At 39.5% G+C, this 22,255-nt stretch overlaps 1 protein-coding gene across 4 annotated transcripts in view; it reads left to right on the top strand.

Annotated features, from left to right (window-relative positions):
* SEMA4D (semaphorin 4D) overlaps nt 1-22,255 on the top strand; it is a 45,225-nt gene that overhangs the window by 4,869 nt on the left and 18,101 nt on the right. For all 4 annotated transcript variants that reach the window (XM_032205307.1, XM_032205305.1, XM_032205308.1 and 1 more), the window contains exons 2-14: nt 3,444-3,826; nt 6,197-6,342; nt 7,607-7,669; nt 9,470-9,568; nt 10,813-10,906; nt 11,837-11,950; nt 13,269-13,420; nt 15,322-15,497; nt 15,605-15,761; nt 16,516-16,738; nt 17,171-17,286; nt 21,448-21,620; nt 21,845-21,888. In XM_032205307.1, the coding sequence (XP_032061198.1) occupies nt 3,733-3,826; nt 6,197-6,342; nt 7,607-7,669; nt 9,470-9,568; nt 10,813-10,906; nt 11,837-11,950; nt 13,269-13,420; nt 15,322-15,497; nt 15,605-15,761; nt 16,516-16,738; nt 17,171-17,286; nt 21,448-21,620; nt 21,845-21,888 (1,651 nt within the window). In that variant the 5' untranslated portion in view covers nt 3,444-3,732. The remainder of the gene's footprint in view (nt 1-3,443; nt 3,827-6,196; nt 6,343-7,606; nt 7,670-9,469; nt 9,569-10,812; nt 10,907-11,836; nt 11,951-13,268; nt 13,421-15,321; nt 15,498-15,604; nt 15,762-16,515; nt 16,739-17,170; nt 17,287-21,447; nt 21,621-21,844; nt 21,889-22,255) is intronic.

Below are 22,255 nucleotides of genomic sequence, written 5' to 3'. Positions count from 1 at the left end.
CTGGCACAGGCTGCCCAGAGAAGCTGTGGATGCCCCATCCCTGGAGGTGCTCAAGGCCAGGCTGGATGGGGCGTTGAGCAGCTTGGTCTGGGGGGAGGTGTCCCTGACCCCTGGCCAGAGGGTTGGAGGTAGATCTTTAAGGTCCCTTCCAACCCAAACTGCTCTGTGATAAGTTACTATGGTAAGATAAGCCATTGCAACTCCCCGCTTTCGTAATTTGTGTTAGTTTTTTACATGGGTTGTTCACTATAAGCAATTAGGCATTCTGAAATGTTCCTGTATTTAACAGTTTCAATTTTCTGTCCTCTGAGAGAGCAGAATCTCGTCTCTTTTCTCTGCCTGTGCAGTAAAATCATGCACGTCAACAGGAGTGTTCACAGCTCGCAATTTCCAGCTGTGCCCTGCCAAACTGACAGGAGCTCTGTTAATTGTTTCTTCTTCTGTAGTTGCCCTGTTTTCAGACACCATAAATACAAGCATTATGGAAAACTCATGCAAGTGCTGTACACATTAGTTTGCTCCAGTTCATCATAATACATTGATTTAAAAACACGAGCAGAAGAATGCCTAAATGAAAATTACTTGTTTAAATTTACCTTAGAAAATGTTCAGCAATTTTACAGAAAACCAAAGAGTAGACCTGTGGCCACTTTAATTAGAGCTTAATTGTGTAACTAAGCATTGCAGGCTTCTTCCTGAATTACTTCTTAAATGTTCTTGTTTTCAAGCAAATTATAGCTCATTTTTAGGAGTCAAACCTAAAGCATTAGGAGACCTAACTTCTCAAAAATGCAAAGCACTCAACTCTAATCAAAGCCAGTGAACACTGATGGAGCTGAGCTAATTTGGAAATTAGGCCATTGTCTGGGTTTTTTGCTCCTTCTACCCGTTGTGTTATATCAAAACAGGTTCATATTAGATTATGGATGACTTCCCAGTGGATGTGAGTGAAGGACTTATTCCAGATAATTTTCAGCACAGGGAAGGGGGGAGGGAGAGTAATTAAATTGAAGGCTAAATTTAAGGACAAGCTCCTGAGCGCATTTTCATCTCTATTTAAACTAAAGGGAGTGAGAACATCTTGCACTGTTGGGCATGCAGCATGCACTGTGGTGTCCCACCCCTCTTTCCTAATACGCAAAACTTTACCTTAATTCAGCAAATAATTTTCTGTAAGTCAAATATATTAATGTGAAAAAGGCTCTGTCCTGCAAACCTACACAGCAAGCCCATCTGTGAAAGGACAGACTTTTGCTTTGTGTAGCTGGAGGAGTTCCCTGGCCACACAGCAACGTAAGCGCTTGCCGGTCATTTTGTCACCTTCAGAAGGTAATAATAAGTTGTAGTAACAAGATTTTGTTGTCATTTTTCGTTTTCCGAGACAGGCGAGCTAAGCTAGGAGTGTAATCACGGCTATGGGAAGGTTTGTTCAGGTTTGTGCATCGTGAAGGTCTGCTAAACCAGCAAAGTCCAGAAATTTTTTAGGACTGGAGAATTCTTCTCTGGAGACAGTGTGTGATTGCTTATTGTTGGGACTGGTGCTGAATAGTTCTGTTCCGGCAGTTGTTGTCTTTTTTTTTGTCTTTTTTTTTTTTTTTTTTTTTTTTTAATAAAGAGTTTAGGGGAAATGATACTGCTTTGAATTTCTTTTACTAACAAAAGATGGCCTGAAAAGAATTAATAGTGTAGAAATAATGGCCCAGGGTTCTTCCTTCAAAGTGCTGTTTTCCCCCTGACATTTCCATTAAAATAGATTGCTGAACTGCCTTGAACTCCACCGCTGAACTGCTGCTGGCTCTGTGAGTACCTGCCTGTGGAGCTATTTGCATCAGAACGTGTGAGATGCTTCGGCAGCTCTGAGGCAAGGGGGCTGTTCAACAGGTTGGATAGCAAAGCGGGGCTGCTCAGCTTGGGACAATAAACAGGAAAGGTACAAGACAGATAAACAAATAAATAATGTAAATAAAGTTTAAAAAAAAAAAAGAAAAGATTTCTGTGATCCATGACAGTGATTGGATCAAAGTGCTTACCAGAACTAAACACTAATTATAAAATAGTAGCAGTAATAATTTAAATCCCAGGCTCAGTTTGACCAAATTGTGATTATTTTTTTTCTCTTAGTAGGCAAAAGATTGTTAGGAAGAAAAGGTTTTTTTGTTTGTTTGTTTGTTTGTTTTTTAATCTTGTGTAATCATTGAGTAAACCAGATGTAAAAGCTTGTAATGCATGTGGATCGCCTGCTCAGTGCTAATGATTACTTCTGTGCTCCTAATGGCTTGCTCTCCGCAGCTTCCAGAGGTCCTTGGCCTCTGCCTGTTTGAAGCCGGCACCTCTCCCTCCCGGAGAGGAGAGGAGAGGAGAGGAGAGGAGAGGAGAGGAGAGGAGAGGAGAAGCTGCTGGCACCGCTCCTCTCCCCGGAGAACCTCGCTGCAGCTCCTGCCTATCTCTTAGCACTGGCCTCCTCACGTGCTGCCCCTTTCCCCTGAAACAGCACGTCGGGCTTTGACACTGCCTGCTGCTGTTTGTCGTGGCACAAAATGCCTCTTTCCGCCCTCCCACCCCTTCTAAAGTGTGCAGCCCCACAGAGAGTCCCCCCAGATTACCTAAATGCAGTAACTTAGTGGCTGATGAATGTGTTCACTGCTCCTCACCAGTCCATGCTGATGTACTTGGATGAGTCTTGAGCATAGGAAGGTGGAGCACTGGTGGCTCATGGACAGATAGCACAGAAGGTAGTGAATGGTTTTGGTGATCTTTCTGGGCCTGAGAGCAACAGGCGGCTTGGTGACAGACTGACTTCCGTATGAGAGTCTAGCACTTTGAGTATTTAAGCATTTTCTCCTTTTTTTTTTTTTTTTTTTTTAAAGTACACTGTGCCTTACCTCTTTGTTAGGTGAATTTCTTTGTACCCCCTTGCACCTTGAGTGCACAAGAAGACTTTGCTAAAAATGACACTTTTGTTCATAAGATCCCAAAAACAGGAGATGGGGCAGGTTTGTGTAAGTAGTATTTAACATTTAGCTGCACTTCTTATGTCTTTTGCTCTTTGAAACTAGTCTCAGTAATTTTGTTACCTTGGTTTGTGTATTTAGTGCGGAGGTGGGATTTTCTTCAACTCACTATTAAAAGAAAATGCATCAACTCACTATTAAAATCAATCAACTCACTATTAAAAGAAAATGCAAGGTTAAAGTCAGGTTTTGGGCATTAAGCATAAATGACAGCTCAAGATACTTATACCATGTGTTCTAGATGGAGATGGCTACTTTCAGTTGCTGCCTGTATGCTGTGTAATATATGGGAAGTTTTTAAGGAAGCCTCACTTTCCAAACTGAGGCAGGCAGCTGTAGAAGTATTGCAAGACGAGTGCGTGCAATGCGCTATTTTTGGCAATGCTCAGTTCACTTTCTCTTCTACTTACTGTTCCCCTCCTCTCTCCACAGCATCATTTATTTCTTCAGCGAAACTGAAGAATGCGCTCAGTAGCGCTGATCAGCAGCCCTGGAGAGTGTGGGCAGGCTCTGTATTCAGCATCCTGGAAAATGTGCATTTCCTTGAAGTGATCTGCTGAAAGCACATACTTAGAAGGCTGTTCCAGCCTGCCTTGTTGCACTGCTCTCAAGCGCTGAAATGCCTGCTCTCTAATACTGCCTGGAATTTGGTTTTCTTCTGCTAAAGGAGCGCAACCTGCTGCAGCTATCCAAGGAGCCCAAAAGAGCAAGGACAGTGAAGATGGCTCTGTGCGCTTTTTATGCAGTTTGGGCTATCCTTGTGGAAGTGGCAGTAACATTTGGTCCGGTACCGAGGATCACTTGGGAACACAGAGGTAAGAAGAGAAATAGTGTAATAAGGGAATATTGCAAAAACATCAGGGTTTGTGTGTGTCCTTCCAGCCTGCCTGCAGAAAGTTTAGTCAGTTTCTGATGGCTTTGCTCAACCTATAGCGCTTAGGACCAGAATATCCAGCAGTGGCTTGGGCACCAACTTGACCTCTTGCATATCCTTCAAACAGTTCCAAAAATGTGTCTTCTTAAAGGAGGAATTTCAGATTGGGATTTCTCTGCTGAAGATTCTTACAGGAGAACCTTGCTCCTAGAGGAAAACAAAACAAACAAACAAACAAACAAACAAAAAACAAAACAAAACAAAAAAAAACAATAAACAGATGTATTTTGTTTTAATCAAGTTATCAAGAGACAGAACATAATAACAAAATGTACCTCTCCAGCTAATGCTCTTTTTTTTTTTGGTCATTTATCTTTTAATACTTTTTTGGACTGAGGTGTATTTTGATGCTGAATAGTCCTGAGCTCTAGGTTAATCACTAGGTGAAGGAAAACATTTGGCCTTCTTCTGACAGTGTTATTTGATGCCTGGAGCTGAACCAACCCAGCATTTTCCACCGAACACTACTTACACTGTGCTTGAAGTTGCAGCAAATAGTTGTAACCTCCCAGTACAGTTAGTGGGATGTAGCATAAAGAGAGCCAGTAGGGATCAGATATTCCTGTAGATTTTGGGTTTAATTGTTCAACCTGGGTCTGAAGAGAGCTCTAGAGCACAGGCTATGGAATAGTACTTCTGTTTGTGAATAATTCTTTTTTTTTTTTTTTCCCTGTACCCCTATGTGTCATGGATGTTTTAGCTTTTAAAAGCTTTTGTCCTTGACTCTTGCTTTTACTGGTAGTTAAAAGTTAGCCACCCAAGTGTGCTGTAACCAAATAAACCTATGGATAGTATGAAGAAGCAACCATAAGTAAAGATATTAAATGCTGAGGAGTCAGGCTGTAGGAGAAAATAAATGGAGGTTAAGGATATAGTTACAGTGAGCTGATTTATGAGAAAGCTGTAGAGATGCTTTTCCTTTTTATTGGTGTAGCAATAAATGAGTTGCTGATAGACTGTTTTTTTCAGAAAGTAGTCCAGACAAGGCTTGCAGTTCCTGCTTAGGCTCCTTGGTGCTCTTGTGGTGTATAAGAGTTCAAACTTGGCAAGTTGCTGTTTAGTGGTATTATGCATCACAGACCTGTATCCAAATTATTCAAAATATGTGATTTTTTTTGTTTGTTTGTTCCTGCTATTTCTCTGTCTCTGTCTGCTAAAGATTGTTGTATTTAAGAATAAGAAGTCTACTTTAAATAGGAAGGGGAATTTAGTTCAGTGGAGGAGTGAACAGGTAGGTAAGAATTGTATGAACCAGTTCATCCTTTGGGGGAAAACTTTACTGCCAAGTGAAAGATTTTAAAATCGTATGTTTCAGAATCTAGTTTAAAACGATTATTTTTCCAAGTCTTGCAGTTGAAATGGTGCAATTTCTAATGTTACAGTTAAGAAAAATATGTTGTTTTCTGCCTATCTCTGAAAATCGAAGCTTTATCTCATGGTAGATTCTCACACAAAGTACAGCCTCCCAACCTTTCAGTAGTTTTTCCGTGTTCTTTGTACACGCTGAATAAATATTCCTGTATATTAATCATTTTGTGTCATCTTTCTCCAAGCCTTTCTGTTCCAGTTCACATGCTTCCTCATTCCACTGCCTCTTTTCCCCATGTTTCCCCCTTTTCTTCTTCTTCCTTTTCATCATCGTTTTCCCACATCTCTTACTGTTGTGTGCAATTTATCTCCAGTCTCCACTTGAAAATCGGCTTGTTGACACTGTATACATGGCTCCTTTCTAGATTCTCTGTTTCATTTCTCCTGTGATAATATCTTGAAATGTCTTATTTTAAGGTGAGGGGTTTTTTTTGTGAGATTTGTCTGGGGAGGGTGCAAGGGATGTGGTGAATTATTTAGTTTTCCACAGTAGGTGGGTATGTGGAAGGGAGAAGGTGAGGAAAGAGCCGACAGTGGATGTGTAAGATGAGAGGTTAGGAAAAAAAAAAAAAAGAAGTAACGATTGGAAAAAAAAATGAAGGAAGACATGAGTTATGGGGATCACTGCAGGACGAAATTTGTAGGCATTTGAAATTGAACCAGAAAGTAGGGACCATTGATTTTGATGTCGATGGGAGCTGCTGTTTCTGCTGAACCAAGCTTCTGAGGGGGTCTCTCATCTGTTATGTGTGTTGTCCAAACTAAGCTTTGTTGCTTTCCAGATACCCAAGGGCTGTTAGACAGCTTAGAAAAATGACCCATAAACTTGACCCTAAGTGATCATGTTTCTTCATGTGGTGCTATTTTCCTTTGATTTCGACAGAGGTCCAGCTAATACATTTTCATGAATCAGAAGTGTCAAACTATTCAACCTTGCTGTTAAGTGAGGACAAAGATGTCCTGTATGTAGGAGCCAGAGAAGTGATCTTTGCATTAAATGCGGTTAATATTGCTGAAAAGCAGCATGAGGTGAGTATGCATTTTAATACACTATTCTCCACATATAAATCATATCCCAAATTTGACTTCACTTTCTGATACCAGCAGCACTGTGTTCTAGGTGTTATGTACTGAAAAGAGAAAATGCTATCTGGGCTACCTCAGTTTTATTTCTGGAAGATGCTATTGAGTAAAGTATGGCAGCAGATGAGAGGAAGAAATGAGAAAATGAAATACAAACAAGTTATTAGAGGTCTCCATAGGTATTTTCTCTTTGCAGACATTGTGCTGGACTAGAGGGACTTTGCATAGGAGCTGTCAAGCTGGCCCTTAGATATCTATTTTATTGGTGGGAGAGGGCTATATCTCCTCTTAATCTGAATCAGAAGAAAATTAATCTGAAACAGAAGCAAAGTTGGAGCTTGCTCAGGAGTGGCAAGCTGCAGACATGCCTCTGATGTGACGAAGGCCTTGTCCATTAAGTTTCAGCTTCTGTGTGGTGTCTCTAGCTGTGTCTGCACGGTAAGCAGCAGTGCAAAGAGGTCTGGTCCAGCTCGCTCAGAATTAGCTCAGCTGCAGAAGTGCTCTGGGTGTGCTGACACTTGGTTCTCAGAGCAGGTTAACTCATGCAGAAGCCTGCTAACACAATTCTGTTGCTGCAGGTCCTCCCCAAGCTCCTGCTTCTCACACACCAGCAGTACAGGCTGAAGCTTAGAAACATGGCATGGAATCACACCCAGGATGTTCTGAACGATGCTCTGTGATTTTTAATATGAACAAAATGTTCAGGGATAATGATAGGAAACTTCACGAGTATATAAAGCTTGCTTTCGACTATTATTCTGAGTGTGTGTAAATGTCAAAGTTGTACCTCTCCACACAGTATGAACTGGTCAAATAAGTTTTCTTTATTTTTTCAAATAGTTTCCTTTTCCAGTGTGAATTAAAGTGAGAAGTGCTTAAAGCAGATACTCTTGCACCTCGCTAAAGCATATGTTAATGGAGGTCTTTAAGTAATTTGAGGGGAAAGATAATGATTAACCCCAAAGATACTAGCAGTGGTTCTGAACTCCCTGATGACACATGCATTTGGAAATGTCACCTCCTCAGAAAAGAATGGCTTTGAACTTTTGAAAGCCACTTGCAAAATGAAAGCTACTTGCAAAATGACTTAAATTTGCTGCAGACAGTAACCTTAGAATTGCTTGTTTTGTTTGTTATGCAAGGTCTGAAAATACTGCAATTGTGTTAAAGTGCTTTGAACGTACCTTCTTATTACCTGTTTTTCACTTAGTTGCAATGGAAGGTCACTGAAGATAAAAGGACTAAATGTGCAGTCAAGGGCAAATCAGAACAGGTATGTTCTTTTATTGGACTTTAAGAAAAATATTTTATGTTTAACTTCAAGAGGAGTGATGTTCAAGAAGAAAGGCTCCGAATGTTTGCAATTAAAATTTTCAAATAATCACCTAAATTCTTTAATAAACTTGAGCTTTAGTAGCATACTTGAGCAGTAGGCTTAGTCTTTTTTGGTAACTCTTAGTTCATTATTTCTTGCTGTTGAATTTTATTTGAATGTTAAAAAATCTGAACACACTAATGTGTGCTTAGTTATTTTAAGTTTTTCCATTAAATTGATAAACAACTGCTACTGTAACTGAGGTAATTGATAGCAACTGTTGTTTTATTACTACAATAACTCTACACCAACATTTGATTTTCTAAAATGACGGGTTATTTTATCTTCTTCTTTGCTGTAGGGCATAGGGTTTATTTATTAGGCCAGCACTTCGCACCGGTGCATTTTTCACTAGCTGTATATCCTCCTTGTGATGCTGAATCCTTGCTGGTCTGACTGCTCAGACAGCTCCCCGGCGCCTGAGCAGCCCGGTCTCCTCCCAGCTTGGCAGTGCAGGCAGCTCAGCACAAGGGCTCCCTTGGTGTGTCTGGCATCCCTCTGGACTGTCGGCACACAGGCTGGCTTGCTCATATTGCTATTCTGTTGAGGTAGTTTCTAGAGGGTGATTGACCGTAGATGGGGATACCTTGCCCTCTGTGTTGTGCCACATGGTATAGCGATACAGTGAAGCGAGGGTTTTCTTGGCAAGATTCGTGGTCAGGCTTTTAGTACAGGTTTGAAAATGGAAGGCTGCATGCACTGCAGATGCAGAAAGCAGTACTACATTACACTTCAGGGGATTTGACATCAGCACCCCTACATCCACAATTTCTTTGGTGCTCTCCCGGTTATAAAACCCCAGGCGCATTCCGGGCTGACAGACATCCTGCATTCAGGGGGCTCATTTGAAATGGAGTAGGCTATTCTCTCCTTTGCTCAGCTATCTGCATTTCCTTGGACTGAGAACCATCCAGGCAATTTACCTGCCTAAGGTGAGGTGTGGCGGGCAGTTAAGGACCATTTCCTCTTTGACTCTCCCTGATGCACTCAGAGTTTTTTGTGTTCTCCAGGTTCAGTGGGGGTTACTAGTGATAACAATTACTTCCAGCCATGGGGTGAGTGCATGAGAAGTGAATTTATTTCTCTTGTGCACCTGCATGCACTTCGTCAGATGGTGTCTGGGTCTCCATCAGTTCTTTGCAGCGATCACTGGTGGTTATTATAAGGGATGTCAGACCCTTAGAAAGCGCAATTGATACCACAGAATGAAGGGGGAGAAAAAAAAACATAACCAAGATTTACTGAGGATTTGATGGTCTTAGGGGTCTCTTAAGATACAGCTGTGGCTATCACATACTGTTTCCTTTAGGCTTGTAAAGGATGACAAATTCTAAGATGTACTCTGGTTTTAGGTAAGTCATTCTCATGGATCAGCTATATCTCTGCAGTTTGTAGTTTAATGGAACAATCTGAGATGCCCTCCTTTGAGTGTCTGGTAGTCAGACGCGTTACCCTAACCGGTTTACTGAGGCAGCTGCGCACTACTGACTGTAGGAAAGCAGCTGCTGCAGGACTCGGGCTCCCAGAGGCTGCAAGGTGGCAGTGACCCAGGGGTGACTCTCACCCAGCATTACTGGGGTGGTGTGGCATGAGTAGCGGTGACAGAAGAGTTGACAGTGCAACTTTAATTGTTTGTTTATGTTGTAACATGGAAGTTATTGTTTATCAGACCAGTCCTTTTCTCGTCCTCTATTACAGACAGAGTGTCGTAATTACGTGCGTGTTCTGCAGCAGCTAAATGACACTTTTCTCTATGTGTGTGGAACTAATGCGTTTCAGCCAACGTGTGATTACCTGGTAAGAGCCTACAGGTTTTTTGATCCAGTAACAACTTTAACTTAAAACTAGTTCATATAAACAATGAGTTAATCTCTTTTCCCAAAGACACTTGTAATTTCAGTGCTGGTCATGGCACTGAAGCATTTATAATACTGTCTCACAGTGATGATAGAGTACAGAAATAAACCATACTGTTCCTTTTTCAAAACACTGAAATTGATTCACCTTGGTTAACAGCAGATTTACTCTTTCTTAGGTTTCATAATTCTCTGTGTATTGTACGTTAGTGTAGAAATAATTTCTGAAACTGAAATGATGTTCTTTGTGACTTCCATCTGTTGTTGAATCTCCCTGAAATTTCTCAGATTCCTGACTCTGCTTGTCTCATCTCTGCTTCTGGCAATGCCATAGCTTCATAATGCTGAGCACTTCAGAATAAAGTCTTGGCTCAGAATTAAAACTTCCTTTTCTTGTTGCTGACTCTCACATTGTTCTCTTTACTATGGCTCTTAATGATTCTGAAATTTAGAAGTCTTGTAGTTATGTTAAATTTTTTTTTTTTTGTCTCCCCTGCCTGCAAGTCTGTCTGCCATCAGCTCTGGAGCACTGCCAGAAGTCACTGTCCTTAGCCTCGAATGTCTTCATTACACAGTATAAATAATCACTTCCCCAGTATTGTTGCTATAGTTCTGATTATCTTACTGATACTTATTCCCTTGATTTTTAAGGGTTTTACAAAGTAGCAGTCAAAGTACTCTCTTGCTTTTAGAAAACGTAGTTGGATTATAATTATACCCCATCTCACCATTTTATCATCATCTAAAAATTGCTCAGTCCACTTCAGAAAGTCATCTTGATTTCTAAAACTGTCCATTTTTGTGCAGGCTGATTCAATAGTTGCAAATTTTGCCTTATATTTGTTAACTTTCCTGCTTTTCATATTGTCTGGCTTTTTGGGTTTTCTTTCTCGAGGTCTCTTTTTATGTCTGGATTTAACTTTTTGTCTATTCTTTTCTGCTACTGCCCTCACAAATTATAGGATCACATTTCCTCTCTGTTAGACTTCATACATTTTTTTCTGAAAACTCAAGTGCCTTCTATAATCTTAGAACCTTCTATAATCTTAGAAAACAGGCATTCCAGGCTGAAAGTTACAGGTTTAGTCTATTAATGTATATTTTTTGTTAACTTTGCATGATTTGGGTGGCTGAAAGAAAAAGTAAAAATGGTTGTTTTATGGTTTTCAACTTCATTTTTTGCAGAATTTGATTTCGTTTGAGCTCGGAGGTAAGAATGAGGATGGTAAAGGCAGGTGTCCATTTGATCCTGCTCAAAGTTACACATCTGTTATGGTTGGTAAGTTTCTTCTTTGCATACCTCATTATTATGTATAAATATTTGGTCTTCACTATCATTTTCCAGTTCAATATCGAAATGGTAGATCGGGGTCTGTATTTCTAAATCTTTACTGTGTAACTAGATAGACATAAAAATACTCATGTAGTCAACCTTAGTGTGTGTCTTAAAAGGAGAGCACAGAACTTTGGCTTGTTTTGGAAGCAACTTTTAAAATAACCAACTTTCAAAATACTAGCTTTAAGTGCTTCAGTCCAAGTAATCTAAACATATTTTGACTGTCTCTGTATTATAAAGTACTGCAATTTCAGTAAATTTAACAAGTAGAACTTTTGTCTTTCTTGAAGACGTATCCATGAAACAGAACAGGGAAATGAGACACTGGAGGGACGTAACCACATGGTTAGATGCCACTGAATCTTGACTTGGTAAAGCCAAAGTGGCTGTGTTGTGGTGTCGCAAGACCGTAGAAGAGAAACTTGTAGTGACACAAAACAGGAAATGAAAAAGTAAAGCTCTCGCTCACTATGTTGCTGCCTACGTTCTTAAGTTTAGTTTGAATATTGGCAGTGTGTAAAGAGGAAAAAAAACAATTAGTTCAAAACTTACGTGGCATTTCATGTGTATCAAAACACAAGTTAACTTAAACTGCAGGTTTACATAGGAAGTGTTAAAGTACAGTGAAAACAGTGCTAACTTTTGCCAGTTGCTTGTGTTAGAGCAATAATAAACCAAGTGTAAAAGTGTTAGCTTTGAGAGTGGTCAGCAGAAATATAAACATCGAAGATATGTCTGGGGCAACTGAGAGGAAATCCTTGTTTATCGTTTCTTGTGGGAAGTTTAAGCTAACATAGTCTCTTGAAGTATTTATATACCTTTTTTGGTATCCAGTGTATAAGAAAGTTTACAATATTTGTTTTTGTGTTAAAGATGAGGAGCTTTATTCTGGGACTTCCTACAATTTCTTGGGAAGTGAACCTATTATTTCACGGAATTCTCATCAGAGTCCTCTGAGAACAGAATATGCGATACCTTGGCTTAATGGTAAGTGGGTGTGAGAACAGGCTAGATCAAATCATTCTTCCTTCTTCAAAGTCACAATTTCAGACAAAGAAATTTAAGTTTTCTTTCAGAGGTGAGGAACGATTGTCCGGTATCTGAAAGAGGATAGTGTAGGTAATACTGGCATACACTGAGGTATAAGTGTATGCACCTGTGTGTGCCTTCAATATATTTATTTATTTATTTATTTATTAGAAATTTCAGAACATTTATCAATACTGGCAATGAAGACAGCTTAGAGACACAGACTTTAACTTATTGTTACAGGACACAGACTTTAACTCATTGTTAACTTATTGTTCATATCCACTTGTTCATCTTTGCTACGATACAGGATACCTGTGGTATAGTATGAAGGAGAATGTTCTTTGTCTTTAACATGTTTTCAAATCGATAAGTCCGTGGTTCCCAATTATCTCAATTACTGAATTTCAAAACTTGCTGAGTTTTGGGAACTCTCCGAGGTTTGTGGCTTTTGGCCATAAGAAACCAAAATTATAAAATCGGCATATTCAAAAAAAAAAAAAAAAAAAAAAAAGCACTATGCCCAAAAGGTGTAGGATATGGAATTTTGTAGTTGTTATGTTTAGTATTTCAGCTAACAGCACAAATATTAAGCGTCTGGTATTCTGTGTATGTAGTTGAAAAATGGTTGTTTTTGCAAGGCAGATATGAATTAAATCTTGAGAAAATGTCTTCTGATTTCACATGTGGAAGCTGGATAACAGCAGTATGATTATGCGTATTTGAAAGTCAACAGAGTTTGGGAGTATGCTTAGTGGTTTTTTTTTGTTGTTGTTGATTTTCTGAGGCTGTTTGGCCTTCGTAAGGGTCCAACTAACTGCTGGGTTTGCAGGTGCTGATAGCTGGCCAATCTTGGCAAGTTATTACTTGCACATTTTAGCTGATTTTCTCTTTAAATATATGAACCATAGAAACCATATCATTTCTCTCATGTTTGTGTTTCCCTTAAGGAGCACCTTGGCTTTTGTTCAGAGAGGCAGGCAAGGGAAGGCAGCTACTCAAGCCTGTCCGAAAACCATTCCTGAGTGTGGGTGAAAAATGTGAAGTAACAAGATACAAGACCTTAGAGATCTGTCGTATCTCTTAGCCTGTTGTATTTTCACATAGCTTTTTTTTTTCTCCAGCATTTCTATTTTTTATTTTTTTGAAGAAATGTCTGTCAGTTAATGAGCAGTCAAATACAGTGCGAGGCCTGGGAGGACTCCTAGAGCATCTTAGAGGGAATCAAGTTATAAGAGTTGTATGTAATATAAAATTCTTCTCTTTGTATCTTTAGAGCCCAATTTTGTTTTTGCTGATGTGGTAAGAGCAGATCAAAACAACACAGATGGAGAGGACGACAAGATATACTTCTTTTTCACCGAGGTGTCCGTGGAGTATGAGTTTGTTGGAAAACTGATGATTCCAAGAATAGCTAGAGTGTGCAAGGTGGGACAGTTCAATTTCCTTTCACTACTTCAAGTGGATTTTGCTTATTAATATAAAAAAATACTTTATATTAAATATTGATATAAATATTAATACAAATTATTTATATTATATTATATGTATATCTATATCAATAGAACATATTAATATGAAAATATTTATTAGAAATTAAATGGAAGTGGTTAAATCTCATTGGTTCATCTCATTGAATCAGCAATTTTAATCAGTTTTTCAGAACTGAAAACGTCTAATTGTTGCTTTGGAAACAAATAGTTGATTTAACTTAATGGTGAAATTTCAGTACATCTGAGTGTTCTACCCACCTCTGGGAGCTAGGGGGAAGAACAAGACAGACAAAAGATGTCTATTCTTGTTGTGTGGTTTGCTTTGTTCTTGTTGAAGTTTGTTTTAAGTTTAAGTACAGTCCTCTGGGAAAAACTGACTTATTTGCTGAGCAGGTTATTGCTGAGGTTATTGCTGAGCAGCTAGGACATTTGAGAAGAATTGTAGTTCTTGACTAGTAGCTGCATACAAGCAAGACTATTCTACCGTAGATACAGCTAGTTGTAGCAGATGGGACTTCCACGAAGCTGGCAGAACTGCCAGAACCTCAAACAAAACAGTCACCATCCATCCAATTCTGTCACACTTAGTATGTTTAAGCCTCAGTATTAGACTGAGTCAAGTATATAGTGTTGGTTAAAAATCTTGCTGATGGAAGACTTTTTTTTTTTTTTTCCAGTAGAAAATGTTGATTTAACAAAAAAAAACTTTTCAATGGAATGTATCAATTTCCTCAGTATTTTTTTTCCAACAGGAAATTTATCTAGCCGTTTCATTTTGATGAGGTTGAAATGCTTTATTTTGACTTTACTGTTTTATATTTAAACATGGAAGTCAAAACATCAATAACAAGTTAGTGCCCTTGAGATTTCCTTTAAACAAGCAGTTGGAGGCAGGTTTACATGGGAGTTATTATTGTGGCCCTCTGCCCACTGACAGCTTGTGAATGCTTTAGAACAGGAGTATCGTAGAATGAGAGCTTTATTGCTGCTGTTTGATACGAATAGGAATCGATGCACATTGCAGATCTATAGGCATTTATACTTACATTTTACTTAAATATACCTAATTTTTGCAGATTTTCTTCAATTCTTTGCATAACAATACTGGATAATTAACAGAAAATATTAATAGTGTTCAAATACTTCTGCTTTTGTAAAGAAGTAACAGTTGCAGCTCAAGAACCAAATATTTTGAAACATTTTAGTCTAGTCAAATATATCTTTATTTCTTCAAGTCATGATACTGCATGTCCTTATTAAAAATGGTAATTGCTCACAGGATTAGGCCATAGATGCATTTTTTTCTAATGGAATTATTAATATCAGGAAGTTAAATGCATATTGCAACATTACAACTTAAATCATTAATGCTTAGATGTCAGACAACAAATACAACGTTATTGATCTCTTTTAAAGGAAAGGATATGTATAATACCTGCACACTTATTTTAATTGTTCTAATGAACATGTGTGTTTTATGAAGGTATGTTGCTCATCTCTGTTCTTCAAATGCTGCTGAAATACAGTGTTTTAGAAGGCCCATGTCTCATCTTAGCCACAGGTGTTGACAGAAACCATTCAGTGTTATTTCTGTTGACTTAAATTAAAAACAACAACAACAACAACAACAACAACAAAACTGACTTCCTTACTTTTCTGTATATAAATATGTTAACAGTTATTGATGAAATCTTAGAAAAAATACAAGGGTTCAGTAGCATTTTAGATATAGTTCTTACGTACTTGTAGCTAGTACAAAAACGATGCCTAATCTTCCTCACAAACACCTTTACACTTCCTTTTTTTTTTTTTTTCTCTTCTTTTTAATGCCAAAAGAGAGACCAAGGAGGATTAAGGACTTTACAGAAGAAATGGACATCCTTTCTCAAGGCCAGATTGATTTGTACCATCCCTGATAAGAATTTAATTTTCAATATTATCAATGATGTCTTTATTCTCAAATCCCCAACCTTGAAGGAACCAGTGATATATGGAGTTTTTACCCCACAACTGTAAGTGTGTTACCGTCTTTCCCTGGATGAATACTTTTGATTTTGACTGGTTACTAAAGCAAGTAATAATTACTCATGACTTTTTCTCTTTCTTCCCGTACTTGTAGGAATAATGTGGGGCTGTCAGCAGTGTGTGCATACAATATGTCTACTGTAGAAGAAGTCTTCTCGAAAGGAAAGTATATGCAGAGTGCTACAGTTGAACAGTCTCATACCAAGTGGGTACGGTACAATGGAGAAATTCCTAATCCTCGACCTGGTGCAGTAAGTTTCTGTATCTTGGATTTAATGACTAATGTTTTTTAATGTGCAAGAGTAAAGAAACAAACAAAAAAACCTACTAAAGCATAGTATTAGATTGCCCTGATATGGATGTTTCCTGTCATAAAGATTTTGTAGAAAAAAAGGCTTCATGTGATTTATTCCAAATGTTGTTTCTGGGGATCAAAGTGGTTTTTTTTTTTTATTTATTTATAGTTGAGTTAATTGCTGTTTTCATATTTTCATTATTTTGTTACTCATTTTCTAGTGGTGAAATAGATATTAGTATACATTAGGGAGCATCAAAGACTTTTTAGTTCAGGTGAACAGAAGTATAAATCAATTGTCTTTCTAGGTTCAACAGGTTTATCAAATACAGTAAGTTGCTTTACAAACTAAAATGTTAGTAGTGCTGGGTCTCTTCCATGCTTTCCTGATTTTCTCATGTTTCCTGCAGTTGTCCTGTTGCTACTCATAGATAAGAGGACAGGTACAGGTAGCTAAGAAGCATGGGAATCCAGAAAGAATGTTTTCCAAAAATATATTTTGTGTCTAAACAAAAACATAGCATGAAGCATTTGCTCAGAGATCAGCATATTGCAGAAGCCAAGGTGCTGCAGGACCTGAGTAGCTTCTGTGGTAGAATGAATATAATGTAAAGGTGCCCTTACTGGCCAAAATAATGTGCAGAAGAAAATACATGTGCCTGCTGTTATGATATAATTTGATGTCTCTCTTTTTTAATTTTAAATACTAGTGCATAAACAATGAAGCCAGAGCATCGAACTACATGAGTTCTCTGAATTTACCAGACAAAACATTGCAGTTTGTTAAAGATCATCCTCTAATGGATGATTCTGTGACTCCAATGGGAGACAGACCCCGACTAGTAAAACGAGATGTGAAGTACACCCAGATTGTAGTGGACAGAGTCAGAGCACTCAATGGTACCATATATGATGTTATGTTCATCAGTACAGGTGAGTTCTGCAAAACACTCTTTTTAATGATGTTTCTCTAGGCTGAGATATGCTCTAACAAACTCAAAAGATTTCCATGTTTACAGCGCTTTTACATCAGGTGGTATTTTCACTAAAAAGTGGGGAGCCACTGCGAGTTAGTGGAGAACCTTGCATGCTTTGAAGAGCAATTGCAGGAGAAGAACTGCAAAAGTGCAATGAGTGCAACAAAAACCATGCATGAGATAATCCCTAAGAGGTCATTCTGTGCCCCCAGAATGTTTTTTCTTGCTCAGAACTCCTTACGTGTAATGGTTGCCTTTGGCACAGAAAGGTGTGAAGTCTTCAGCTGCACTGCAAGCAGATAATTGATACAAATCATAGTAAGTGTGCAGTTCTCCATGTCTTTCTGTTTTAAGAATCTTACTTAAATACACTGCTCTCTTGTTTCAGATCAAGGAGCCCTGCACAAAGCTATCAGCTATGAAAACGGAATGCATATTATCGAAGAAACACAGCTTTTCCCAAACTTTGAGCCAGTCCAAACACTCTTGCTTTCATCCAAAAAAGTAGGTGCTACAAGCATCACAGCATTCATCATTTTTTTTTCCTCTTCCACAAAACTTACTAAGTAATCTTGTAACTTGTAACCTTGTCATGATGAAAGACCATGACTATGCAAACCGCTGAAGGCTGCACCTGTAATCTCTGCAGCGGTATCAATCTATTTATTACCCAATACATTCCATTGCACTGGATAGGTAGCATGCTTCTGAAAGTGTGCAGATATGGGGAAGGTGTGTGTGTGGTGGTGGTGGCGGTGATGAGAGAAGGGCACAGGTGTGCCAGTCTTCAGTCTGATTGCTCGTACAGGAGCTGAAAACTGTAAGCTGTTTATTAAAGGGACCAGTTTTTAGGTTAGAAGTAATGTAAAAATCCTGACCCCTTCTGGCCAGTAGAAATCCATGAGGAAAAATCCTCAGAGAAGTAATAGAAGAGTTGTGGTATATTTTTCCTGAGGAAGTAAGCCTAACAGAAGAGCAGTCTTATCTAGCAGAGAGACTCAAATTTTGTATTTAATTGATTTCTGCTGTCCCAAACTTTGCAGGCTGGTTCTGTGTGGTAGATTTATTGTGAGAGTAGGCACTTCGGTGCTGCATTCCAGTACTGCACTGCTGGTGAGGTCCTGCCCGCCAGACAAGGGAGGGCTTCAGCTGCAGCTGGAAGACACAAGCTTTGCTGCAGGCTCCAAACCCAGTGGTCGTTCATCATTATTAAACAATTCCTGGGTTTAATCCCAGAATGATTTTTCAACAATGGGAGGATAATCACATTGTGTGTCTTGTACACTAGCCCTTCTGGTCCTAGTTACTCAGACTTGCAGATCCATAAATGCCTACAAAAGTATTACCCCTAAACAGTGGCTTTTACCATCAGACCCTTCAACTGTTGAAATTTCTGGACTCCTTAAGGAAAGAATGGCTCTGTTTAAAAGTGTGTAGTAATCCTACTGATGTTTGGTAAGTACCCAGTAATCAATGAATTCTCAGATGTTAGGGATTTAGGAATAGTGCCAAGATATCTTAAGAGCAGCTTTTACTTTTGTGTCCTATTAAAACAAACAAACAACAACAACAAAAAAAAACACACTGCCAACGTGATCTATTCTCTGGAAATGAACAGTATGCCAAAATCCTTCCAAGCTCATCTTGCATGCTTAATAGTCCTTTCATGCTTGTAACAGAAAAAAAGTGTTGAGAAGATAGAATATACTTTTGACAGACAGATCAAAGTCAATGTGATTAAAAACTTCCATGTTCATAGATTTCAGTAATATCTCTGTTTTTGTATTTGTATATATGATGCATCATACGGGCCAGATCACAGAACCACAGCATGGCTGAGGTCAGAAGGGACCTCTGGAGGTCATCTGGTCCAACTCCCCAGCTCAACCAGGGCCACCTACAGCAGGCTGGCCCAGACAATGACCAGATGGCTTTTGAAAATGTCAGCTATAGGGTTGGAATTAAAAATGCACACTTACTGTACTTCTGATAGGACCACAAGCTAATATCCATTCTTGTAATTGTGGGTACGTTATGCAGTCATTCATGTACTGGCTTACTTGTGGTTCCTCCATTCCTGGGAAGTGGTAGTGAAGGGATGGGCATTGCAACCTGATGTAGAAATGGTGGCACTGAATTTACGCGTCCTGAACCCAGCTGCCAAGTTCTTAGTTACTCAAGAGTATTCCTGAAAGAGAGCCATGTAAACACAGCATAGGGACTTCATAGGGAATGCACTGTCTTTTCACACCAAAAGTTCTCTCATACTTAAGAATTAAAATAAAACACAGCTTCCTTCATGGTATTGTGGTGCAGAATCTCTTTATCTTCAGGAAGTAAAAACCTCCATGTGGCTGGAACAACTTCTGACACCAAAAGCTGAAGCAGTGCTGTCCAGCACACTCCCATGAAGGCAGCAGTCCTTGCCAGTGATGAATTAGAGTTTGGGCTCGGGTGGTGCTGGACTCATGGAAGTTGTGTAACTGTGGTACCAGCCAAGTGGGGGTTACTTCTGCTCCCTGTCCTGGAAGCGTGAGTTTTTGCCTCCTTGGACAGCCAGTAAGGAATTGCAGTTAGATACAACTGAAGTCCTTCATACAGCTGGTATTGTGATGTGTGGTAGCATCCTGTAGTAATTGATCATCCACACGCAGGCAAGAGTTGTTACCCATGATGGTGGGCTTCAGACCACCCTGGAGTAGGAATCCTTTCTGAACACTGTACTGTAGTACTCTCCAGGCCCTTCTCTTACACCTTCACATTGCCTGGAGGGCTGCAGTCGGTCACAGGAGCCTATGGCAGGTCCTCGTAACTCCTGTTTGGCTGGAAGGTGTGTCTGGGTTTTACAAGTGGTCTGCGCAGTTCCCCACCTGTTTCCTGAACCCCCAGGCTGCCAAGGCACTGCAGCCCGTGCTCAGCGTTGCCCTGCTAGCTTGGATGTTGGCTACCAGAGCACGGGGGAGACAAACAGACTGCAGTGCAGCAGGGCGAGCTTTCTGTCCGGGTGGGAAGCTTTTCCTTGAAAGCCGTGTGTCTCCCAGTGCTGCAGACTTATTTCTGGGGACATTTGAGCACAGACTAACACTAACCTAAGTTAATTTTTAGGATGAAAGACTGCATTTGAATGTATGTCTTTGAAGTTTTGTTCTCTTTCAAGGTCTCTCTTCCAGCAGGGCCGGTATACTCTTTTTTTTCGTTTGTCCTGTTTTGTCTTTTGTCTTCTAGGATCAAGTTTTTCCTTGAAAGTCATCTGAACACTTCATATACTTCATATATATGAAGGACCTAAACTGATTTATGCTTGATCTTGTTGCCATCCTCTAGAGACTGCTGTTACACACACTGCATCATTCTTTAGTTTGTTCTTAAAACAGACTTTCTCGTGCTCATTGCATTAAAGAGACTACCCTGTTCTGAGTCCTCATGAGAATACCTCTTCACATAATTTAGTGAGAAGGTGACAGTGAGCTCCCAAACTTCAGTTCAGCTCTAAGATGCCCTGTTAGCTATTTTTTTTTTTTTTTTTTTTTTTCCTCTTGAGGCTGTTCTTGATGTCAAGAACAAAAGCCTGCACCATGAATGTGAGGTTTATGAAGAGCCTTGATATACTCGGAGGCTTTTTTGGATACCTGCCTATGCAACCATGTTCATCCTGCCAGGGTCGAGCAGTCTCACTGCAGACACAACCCTTGAGTGCATTTCTACGTACTGAAATCTGTGCAGCTGCAATACAGAAAAAAAACACTTGATGCTTGGATCCGACTTCTTTGCCATGACAACAGCTATAGAGTGCCAATAAATTCACCCAGTATTCTACTCTGGATGGAGTAGATCCACTGCGTAGGTGGGTGTACTGTTTGGCTTTGTATATGCTGCCTCTCAAAAGCACTAGAGGGTAGGTCACTGATGTTTTGGGCTTCCAGGGTAGACGTCTGTCTTGCAGCTTTGCATAGCGGTGAGTAAATTCACAGTGTACCTTTAGCCATCAGTTTCCCTGAACTTTGAAACAGATGAGTGAAACGCAGTTGTCCATCTTTTACAACACGGGTGTTCGGGATGAGTGTGATTATTTTCCTGGTGTGCTCAGGGTGAGGCTTGTTTGTGATCCCCAGCAACAGGAGGGCAAGCAGTCATTTCCTTTATACCACCCTTTTGCTAGGTATTATGCCAACATTATTTCCTTTGAACTCTACTTGAGTAGCAAGTAGGCAGTTACAAGGTTCAGACGCAGGGCTGACAGTGATGGATCTGCAGAGATCTGGATGGTCTGCAGTAGGGCTGCTTTGGTTTAAAGAGAGCAGGAGTGGTCTGCGTATGTAGAAAATCTTCTTCCCTTTTGGGGCTTTTATGTGCCCTTTGCAGCTTTGTCATTAGCATATGCTTGGCTTCCCTTTTATGAAGGTTTTCAGTGCATTCATATTTGCAGAAAAAATATTTAATAAAGCTACTGTTAGGCAGTAGTTTTCCTTTCCCATAAAGTGTATTGACTTCAGTTTTTTGTTCTTTTGTCTTGTTCCACTTCTGGTATCACTGAATATTGTAAAGCTGCTTTTACAGATACACAGCTGTATGCATGTACTTCTTTACTTTTAAACACTTTTCAGTTGCTTCATGAACTTGATTGTTGCAGTTTGAGAAAGTGATGGGCTGTGTGTCTGTTTTTAGGGCAGAAGATACCTCTATGCTGGTTCGAATTCCGGCGTGGTTCAGTCTCCTGTGGCATTTTGCGACAAGTACACCACTTGTGTTGACTGCGTTTTAGCAAGGGATCCTTACTGTGCCTGGAAACCCCTTGAAGCTTCCTGCGTTGATATTTTTAAAGAAAGTGAAATTGAAAGGTAATGGCAGCCTTTGATTACCGTACAGTTGCAGTCAGTATCATATCAGTCTTGCTCCTTACCAGTAATTTTTATCTGAATATTTTCAAATGTAGACTTTTTTTTTCTATCCATTAACTGCATCTGTCAAAAATACCTGCTCGTGCTAGAAGACAAATTTCATTTTACACGAAAAAATAAGGAAATAAGATTTGAAGTTGCAATATTTGTGCTATATTTTACAGGAATTGGATCCAGAATATAGGTGGAGATGCATCTTCTTGTTCTGGTGAGTTACAGTCTTTGAAGAGCTATTTCTTCACATGTCTAGGTGGAATAGTGGAACAGTAGTGTTTAGTTCAGCTTGTTTCCATGATTATTTGGACTTTTGGTTATATCTTAATAGGTATGCAATTCTGCATTTTAATGTTTGAGCATCTGTATGGCCTTTATGTTGTCTTAAAATGTCTGTATTTGTGTACACTTCAGTGTGCAGTGCACAAACCTCTGAAATGACCTCCACAGTGCCATGTGAATGAAAGCACTATTTCTCATAAGTATATCTAGTACAGAGGCCTCTGTCTATGTGATATAACAGCATTTGACATTCTGCTGTGAGCCTTGATAAGTGCTTGGTTATTGCTGCTGGATCAGAT

The sequence above is a fragment of the Aythya fuligula genome, chromosome Z (assembly GCF_009819795.1).
Source record: "Aythya fuligula isolate bAytFul2 chromosome Z, bAytFul2.pri, whole genome shotgun sequence".
NCBI classification, from domain to species: Eukaryota; Metazoa; Chordata; class Aves; order Anseriformes; family Anatidae; genus Aythya; species Aythya fuligula.
This window is presented reverse-complemented; position numbering and strand designations above follow the sequence as displayed.